This window comes from Canis lupus, chromosome 8 (assembly GCF_003254725.2).
Source record: "Canis lupus dingo isolate Sandy chromosome 8, ASM325472v2, whole genome shotgun sequence".
Classification (NCBI taxonomy): Eukaryota; Metazoa; Chordata; class Mammalia; order Carnivora; family Canidae; genus Canis; species Canis lupus.
In genome coordinates, this window is record NC_064250.1 from 72,743,271 (window position 1) to 72,751,245 (window position 7,975).

The following is a 7,975-nucleotide window of genomic DNA, read 5'->3' on the forward strand; positions in this document are numbered from 1 at the left end:
GTAGCCTGGCACCATCCTGTCTCCCCCTGGGCCCCCACCTAAGGCCTGACCTTAGCTCTGCCAGCTGCCCACAGCTGTCCCGGGCCTGCCTGCAGCCAGAGGCTTCTCGGCGGAACGCACCCTCCCCCAGGGCCCATCTGGGAAAGACCCTCTGTCCCTCCACCTCCCGCAGCCCACCCCGGTCACAGCTCGGAGCCAGCAGACGCAGGCTAGTGCTGCACAAGCCTTTATTGGGTCTGCAGGGCGAGCGGCCAGAACCAGCCTTGGGGTGGACCCGCTGGGTCTCACCGGGGGCCCAGGCCAGGGGCCACGCAGCTGAAGAACCATGAGATGCCAAAGATGACACCGAGGGTCTTGGGGACATCCGGATCATCCGCGAAGGCCCGGGCGCCATCCAGGGGCAGGTGCACGACCTCGATGAGCTCGCCCTCCTCAGCCAGACCCCCACCGGGGCCGCCTCGCTGGCCGTCTGTCACCTCTGCGTAGAACATAGTCTGGCTGGAGCCAGTCAGTCCCACACCAGACCTACGGGTGGAGACGGCACGTCCTGAAGCCCCCGCGCAGGCCTCCTGGCCGCCCCTGCCCCTTCCAGCCCTCGTTCCAGCCGCTTGGGGCCAGGCCGGCCGGTCGGGCAGGCCGGACTCCAGGAACAGCACCCTGCTTCCCTTGCCAGGGTCCCACCACCCTCAAGTGTGGCAGAAACCTGGCCACACGTTGGGTATCCCACCCGTGATTCTGGTGGGGGGCACTCTGCAGGTGTAACCGAGGGCCTTGATCGGTCTTGGTTCACGGAGAGAGCATCCTGGTGGGCCTGACCTAATAGGTGAGCTCCTCAGTGAAGGGTCAGAGACGGAAGAAGTCAGGGAGACACCGTCCTGCAGGCCTTGTAGACAAAGCAAGCTGCCCTGCAGGGGTCCACGTGGTCCAGGCCTGCACCTGGCCTCGCGGGGCTGGCTCTGGTCCCCCAGCCAGCAGCCGGCCTGGCAGCAGGGTGGGCCACACAGCCACAAGGGCCTGGGTGCTGCCACAACCGCGTGGGCTGGGAAGGGGGCCCGAGCCCAGATGAGCCCGCGGCCCAGCCGTCGCCCCGTGTGCGGCAGGGCGAGACCCTGAGCACTACCCCAGTCGCCGGGAGCCACAGCAACCGTGAGGTCGTTCGCGCGGGAGACAAACCGTTAGGTCTTTGCCGCGGCGTCCCTGCGCACGCCCGTGCAAGCTGCTGCCCCTCTGCTCGCGTGGGCCCTTCAGCCAGGGCCTCCCTTCCCAGCACAGACCCCACCCGCACCCGGGGCTCCCGACCAGCTGGCAGCAAGGACCCACGCGGCAACCCCGTGACGACCCCCAAGGCCAGCACCTACGGGACACGTTCCAGGCTGGGGACAGCACATGCTGAGGGTGTGAGGGAGTCCCCAGCTCAGTGGGTGGTGGCCAAAGGGGGGGGTGGCCCCCCAGGAAGGGGTGGCCCCGACTGGCACCAAGGGGAGGCCACAGCGGGTAGCCGGGATGGGGGCCAGCGGAGGGGCCCGTGTGCACCCCGGAACCCGAGGGGAAGAGTCCGGCGTGAGTGTGCAGGGGACCGGGGTGCCGGGCCAGCCGGAGACCCGCAGGGCGGGCGCTGCCCTCGCACACCTGCGCAGCACGCAGCGGCGGGAGCGGGAGCCCCAGCCAGCCGGGCCTCCGCCAGCTGCTTCCTGCACCCCCAGCCCCTCATCTGCCGCAGGCCCCCCTGACGGCCGCTTTCCGGCGGCGGCCGCGGCCCGTCCTTTGATGGGAGCGCCAGGCCGCGCTCTGCAGTCCCAGCTTCCGCCGGCTCCCGGGGAAGACGGGGAAGACGGGGAAGACGGCGGCCTCCGACCCGACCCGCAGCAGGAATGTGCGCGGCCGCGTCCTCCGCGGGCTCCTGGAGCTGCTGGCTCCCCTCGGCTCCTGCCGCCCCGCGGCCACCCCCGCCTGCCAAGGCAAGTCCTCACGGCCGCCAGCTGCCCGGAGCCCTGGGGCCCGCCCCTCAGGACCACAGCGCCCGCCCGCTCGCCCCTCCGCCAGGCTCAGGTCACCCAGGCCCCCGCACGTCCAGGGGGCCTCCCGCCCGTCACCCCGGCCCCGGGTCGGGACCCGAGGACCCCCGCACGTGGCAGGCCTGCCCCTCAGGCCGAGGTGCTGGACCCTCTGATGCCACGCTGCTTCACGTGGTGACTCCGACCCGGGTCCCCTCCTTCCGGGGCTGGAGGTCAGCTGCAGCGCCCCGGCCCCCAGGCCAGGGAGACGCCCGCCCGACGGAGCCAGAGGCCCGGGCCCAACACCCGGGCTGAGAGGCCGCGCTCCCCCCGCCCCAGCAGGCCCTGCCCCTGGAGAGGCTGCCTCGGCCTGGCTCCGCGCCGTGGGGGTGTCACTGCCGGCCCCGCCTCCTGCCCCCAGATTTCACCCCGCCCAGGACAGCCCCTGGGGAGGGCGGCGGGGGGGCGCCTTCGGTTGGTGGGCACAGGCCCTGAAGTCTGGGCTCCAGGCCACACCCCCCGCAATGCTGGAGCCCCCGCCCCCCACTTCATTCCTGAGCCACCGTGTGACAGCAGATCTGTGACTCACCCCCACCCCCAGCGCCCGGTGCTTAATCCCACAGGAAGTAGAGGCATCTGTCAGCAGCAGCTGCCACCCAGAGCTGGCCCCAAGCGCCTAGGGGCCGAAGGGTGGGGGCACTGGCACGCTGCACGACGGCCCCCAGGAGCCGGGGTTCTGGCCTGGATCGCGATCTGAGGTGCCTTCTGTTCCACCTTCCCCCTGACCCCCTGTTGAAAAGCAAGGAGGAACTGCCCTGCTTGCATGCCCCTGGAGACGGGGCGCTCACTGCCTCCCAGCCTGTCCCAACCCCTGGGCGGTGGCCCAGACACACTCACTTGTAGGTGGCGACCCGGCGCAGGTCGGAGGGCGCCAGGCGGTAGCCACACTCCTCCCAAGCCTCCGAGCAGGCCACTTCCTCCAGCGAGAGCCCGGGCTGGTCCACGAGGCCTGCACACAGCTCATAGGTCACCCCCGCCGAGCCAGGCAGCGCCACTTGCAGCTCCTGGGGTCTGTCCTGGTCCACAGCTGCCAGGGACCCTGGGAAACGCCGTTCCACCTCGCCCACGTACACAGCTGGGTGGGGGAGGGCGGCCACGGTCACGGCCACGGTCACGGCCACGGCGCATGTGCCTCCGTGTGAGCCTCTCTAGGCCGGACCATCACTGGGTTTAGGATCCCCCCCCTGGCGCCTGCTCCCCACATCTGTGCCCCACCCGAGGACCACAGGGGCCCGAGGGCCACCCCGTAGCCCCCGTCCCCCCACAGCCCACTCTGGGGGGCCTCACCTGGCCGGAACTGCTTCACCAACACCAGGCTCTGCTGGGAAGAGTTGAACATGAGAATGGCCACACTGCGGGGGGTGGACAGAGCTGAGCACAGAAGCAACGCCCTCGCCTCGCCCTCGCCTCGCCTGGGGGGCTGGCTCCCACCCCATTGCACCAGGCCCAGGCCCCCTCCCCCTTCTTTCCCCATCAGTCTGCGGATTCCGGTCCCCTACTCAGACGGGCAGACTGAGGCCCCGGCAGGGCCAGAGCTTGCCAGGTCACACGGTCAGGCTAGGACTCAAGCCTACTGTATTCCGACTGGCAGAGCGGGGCCGGGGGGGACATGCTGGGCAGCTGGGCAGGCCAGGGTGGCAGCAGCTGAGGCCGGGTGACTGACGGGACACGTGCTCCTCGCGGGCCAGCTGCCCGCCAGCCACGCTCCTCGCGCCCCACTGCCATCCAGCCCCCACGCCTCGTGCTCACGGGGGCAAGGCACCCGACGGCCTCTCCCAGGACCAGGCGGCCTGAGCCAGAAGCCAGGGGGCGCCCGGAGACCCCGAGGGGTGCAGCAAGGCAGGGGCAGGGCTGGCGCTCCCGGGCCTGGGCCCCGTGTCCCGTGGGCATCAGTCGGGAGCTTCCTGCAGCCGGGCCGGGCTCTCACCTGTCATGTGTCTTCATGAAGTCCCAGGACTTCTGAGCGCCGTTCTGAAAGGGGCAGGGCAGCGATCAGGGGGGCCACAGAGCCGCCCGCAGGTGTGCGAGTGCTCCGGGAAGCCGAGCGGGCCAGACAGACCCACGGCACCAGCTCCTACCCGGGGGCCCCTCAAGGCCGGGGCCCTCCAGCAGCGGGGAGCCGCGGCCGGGGCAGAAAACCAGACCACGGGTGCGAGGCATCCCAGGCACAGCACGAGCTGCCCCCCGCCCCCTGGGAGCTGCAGAGATGTACGCTGTCACCAAGTGCGGGAAGGACCGTGGGGCACGGGGGAGGGGAGGGGCGGTGGCGGAGGGAGATCAGGTGCTCCGTGCTGAAAGTCCCTCGGGCCACTGCGCAGAGGCGGCAGGAGGGCAGGAGGGCAGGAGGGCAGGAGGGCAGGCCAGCCTCCTGAGAGGACACCAGCGCCAGGGGCAGCTGGGGAGGGGGCATGTGATGCGCTGATGGTGACTGCACAGGGCTGACCCTCCCCCAGCCCGGCTTCTGTCTCGGGCTGTCTCTCGCGCATCCTGTCGCCCTGCTGTCCTGCCACTTGCCTCATCATCCTGCTCCCCAAGCCTGCGCGCCACGCCCCGAGGGGCTCCCAGGGCTCCAGGCAGCCATCGGTGGGTGAGGGCCGCAGTGCGGTCCAGGGGGCAGCCGGAGCGGCGTTCACGGGGTGCCGACAGGCAGGGTGTCTGGGGGCCCAGGATCCTGCCAGCTGGACACCGCTGGGCAAGGCGGGCTCCCCTCCTTGGGGCTAGAGGGGACGGTAGCCATTCCACCTGGTCCTGCCTCGTCCCCAAGGGGTCTCTGCCCACGCGGCTGGACCTAGGACCCCGGGGCCCTGCCCTGTGGCTGCCCACCCACACCAGCGTGTGCTCAGCCCGTCTGCCCTCAGCCACTGGGTCAGCCCTAGGGCCCTGGAGAGCGCAGCCCCACCCCTGGGCCCTGCCAGGCCTTGAAACAGACACGGAGCTGAGCACCAGAGGCACAGCAAGTGCAGCCAGGGCTGCAGAGGAGGGAGGACTTCCTGGAGGAGGTGACACTGCTCCAGGCCCCACAAAAGTGAGGGAAGGGCATTCCAAGGAGAGGGACTTCACAGGCAGACGCCCACACGCTGGTCCAAGGGGAGCCGGGAAAATCAGTTCGGGCTCTGCTGGAGCACAAGTGCCCTAGAGGAGTGGCAGGGGCCTTTGTTGCCAAGGGGATGGGAGGGCGGATGCCCTGCGCTACGCCAGTCGCCAGTCGGGCTGCCTGGGAGGCCTCGGGAGGCACTACCCCCATGAGGCAAGCCCGGGCCTGCCTGCAATCTGGCCGCCCTGGGGCCAGCCACGCACCCAGGACGCACTCAGCGGCCTGCTCCCCCCCCAGGTCTGCCAAGGGCCTGCTGTGCCCCCTGCCTCCCTCACGAGAAGTGTCACCTTGTGCAGTCAGGGACCCTCCCAGCTCCAGATTAAAATGTCAGCTAGACCCTTAGGTCCAGCCAAGGCACCATGCACGGGACGGGCCACAGAGGCCCAGTGATCCCCAGCCGGCCCCTCCCACAGCACCCACAGACCAGCTAGTTGGGTCCTAGGCCTGGTTCACCTTCAGGGGCTCAGCTGCCCCCGGCCTGTGTGTCTGGCCCCCGTGTCCCTGCTGGCCAGGCGTGGCTGCAGATGCCCCTGGCTGGCAGGCACGGCCCAGCCCCCCGGCCCCTGGCCCCCCAAGGGACGCTGCCTTGGCACCCTTGCCTGTGCCCACCCCTGCCTCCCGCCCGCACCTGCTCCGCTCTGGCCACCAGCACCCCGCCGTGGAGCCGCGCTGACCGGCTCCTGTGCTTCAGCTCGGGGAGGGGATGCAGCAGGCGCATGCCTGGACCGCCTGCGCCTCCCACCGCCCCCCGGAGCCCCGGTCCCTTGGGGGCTGTGCAGCCACAATCAGGCATCCCCACCCCAAGTCAAGGCCAAGGAGAAGGGCGGTGACCTCCGTGTCCCCACGGCCTGACCCTCAATGGATCCCCCTGCTCCTGTCCCAGCCCAGCACTGCCAAGTGGGCCCATCCCAAGTACAGGACTTCCGTGTCCCCCGAAGCCCACAGGTCGACGTGGACAGGGCAAGTGAGGGGTGCGGGGGCCTCTCTCGGCTGGAGGCTGCGCAAGAGGAAGGACTGCGGAGGGGACAGGGAGCTGCAAGCGGGGGGCCAGCAGGGAAGAGGAGCACCAAAGACCTGGCCCACCTGTCCAGGTGTGGAAGACGCGGGGCACTCAGAGCAGGCAACGGGCTGGGGGCAGGGGAGCAGCCAGACAGGAGCTGCAGGACGCTGCCGGCGTGTGGGGCAGGTGGGGGGACCCTGAGGAGGCGGCCGCGGAAGGTGAGGCTCTCCAGAGCTGCGCCAGATCCCTCTCGGCCTCCTCACTCCACACCCCTACCTCCTGGCCGGAACGAAGACCCCAGATGGCCACCTCCAGGGAGCTGCCCCCGACCCCCGGGGCGCCCCCCACGCCCCACTGCTGAAAGTGCAGGGGCCCCGCCGAGCCTCCGCGGAGGGGTGGGTCGTCCCCAGGTGCCCCGCGCCGGGCGCCCGTCGGGTCTCCACCCGGGACCGAACCCGGACAGAACCCGGCCCGCACGCTGAGCTGGGGCGCGCACGAGGCACAGGGGCGGGACCCGCGGGCGGGGGCGGGGGCCCGGGGCTGAGGGCGGGGCTCCGCGGGCGGGGGCGGGGCCCCGCGGGCTGTGGGCGGGGCTCCGCGGGCTGTGGGCGGGGCTCCGCGGGCGGGGGCGGGGCCCGGGGCTGAGGGCGGGGCCCGGGGCTGTGGGCGGGGCCCCGCGGGCTGTGGGCGGGGCCCGGGGCTGTGGGCGGGGCTCCGCGGGCGGGGGCGGGGCCCGGGGCTGAGGGCGGGGGGGCCGCGGCCGGCGCGCGGGCGGGCTCACCTGGCGGTAGTGCAGCGTGAGCGGCCGCAGGTAGGGCGAGGCTGCGCAGCGGCCCACGGCCGCCCCCTCGATGCGCTCCATGGCAGCGCGCAGGGCAGCGGGGCCGGGCGGACGTGGGCAGAGTCCGCAGGGGCGGCAGGGCGCGTGACCCGGCTCTGGGCATGCCCAGTGTGCGCGGGGCGGGGCGGGGGCGGGGCCGGGGCGGGGCTGCGGGCCGGGGGCGGGGCTGCGGGCCGGGGCGGGGCCGTCCCGCCTCACCTGCCGGGGCCGCGCGCAGGTGCGGCCCTCCGGGTCGGCGGCCCGAGTGGGCCCGGGGGCGGCCAGGCTGGGCCCCGAGTGTGCGGGCGGGCGCGCGGCGTGGCCGGAGGGGAGCCCCCGGAGACGCGAGCGCCGGTGCCCGGGGCCTTGGGGCTTGGCGGGGCGGGGGCGGGGGCGGGCCCGGGGCGGGGAGGCGGCCCAGCTGCCCCGAGCCGCCGGGGCAGGGAGGAGCGGGCCGGTCGGCGGCTGCGTGACGGGCCCCGCGCGGGCGGCGGAGGACCTGGGGACACCTCCGGGAGCCTGATGGCGGGAAGACGAGCTCCGGGAGGAGGGCGGGGCCTAGAGCTGGGGGCGGGGGCGGGCCGGGCCGGGCAGGGGCTTCCCGGGCCCGCCCCCGGCCCCCTCGGGAGCGGCCTCTCCCCGCCTCTGGAGCTGCCCCCTTCACCTGTTCCCGCCCCAGGGTGCCCCAGCCGCTGGCACCCCTCCTAGGGCCTAGCTGTGGAAAGGCCCCGAGAGCCGGACTCCTTCCTTGGCTGAGGATCCAAGGGCCCCGTCCGAGCGCGGGGGCTGCCCCCAAGGCCGCTGGGACCCGAGGGGCAGGGGAGCTGAGCCCGCGCCCGCCCTGGCACTAGGGCCCGGGGCGAATACCCCAGGCGGGCTGGCCCGCGCCCTTGAGGCCGAGGCCACGCGAGCTCTTGCCTCTCTAGCTATTGTGTGTGATGTAACAAGGTGCCCCCAAATGTGGTGGCTCAAAGCACTCATTTGTCACCAACTCTCAGTGCCCCACG

The 7,975-nt window shown here is 72.6% G+C and overlaps 1 protein-coding gene across 14 annotated transcripts; it reads right to left on the reverse strand.

Moving 5' to 3' along the window:
- Nucleotides 1-210: 210 nt before the first annotated feature.
- NUDT14 (nudix hydrolase 14) lies at nucleotides 211-7,102 on the reverse strand. Of its 14 annotated transcripts, none has more exons than XM_025443453.3 (7): nucleotides 6,930-7,102; nucleotides 6,232-6,345; nucleotides 3,982-4,025; nucleotides 3,342-3,406; nucleotides 2,892-3,129; nucleotides 728-831; nucleotides 211-525 (listed from the first exon to the last, which is right to left on the reverse strand). In XM_025443453.3, exons 1-7 carry the CDS (start codon nucleotides 7,008-7,010, stop codon nucleotides 509-511), a joined length of 663 nt encoding a protein of 220 aa, XP_025299238.1. In that variant the 5' UTR covers nucleotides 7,011-7,102; the 3' UTR covers nucleotides 211-508. The 14 variants fall into 14 exon arrangements, with proteins under 14 accessions (XP_025299238.1, XP_025299239.1, XP_025299235.1 ...); XM_049113562.1 differs by lacking the exon at nucleotides 728-831 and adding an exon at nucleotides 2,584-2,783 and having other exon boundaries at nucleotides 388-525; nucleotides 2,892-3,003; XM_025443451.3 differs by lacking the exon at nucleotides 728-831 and adding an exon at nucleotides 2,584-2,783 and having other exon boundaries at nucleotides 388-525.
- Nucleotides 7,103-7,975: the final 873 nt, after the last annotated feature.

What these genes read in the sequence shown, in the direction of transcription:
- NUDT14 (XM_025443448.3), bottom strand. Translation starts at nt 7,010, where the DNA reads ATGGAGCGCATCGAGGGGGCGGCCGTGGGCCGCTGCGCAGCCTCGCCC. An exon ending in TCACGCTGCACTACCGCCAG is followed by an intron (nt 6,346 to 6,929) that starts GTGAGCCCGCCC and finishes CCGCCTCCTCAG; the next exon opens with GGTCCCCCCACCTGCCCCAC. An exon ending in CGTCTTCCACACCTGGACAG is followed by an intron (nt 5,187 to 6,231) that starts GTGGGCCAGGTC and finishes CCACTCCTCTAG; the next exon opens with GGCACTTGTGCTCCAGCAGA.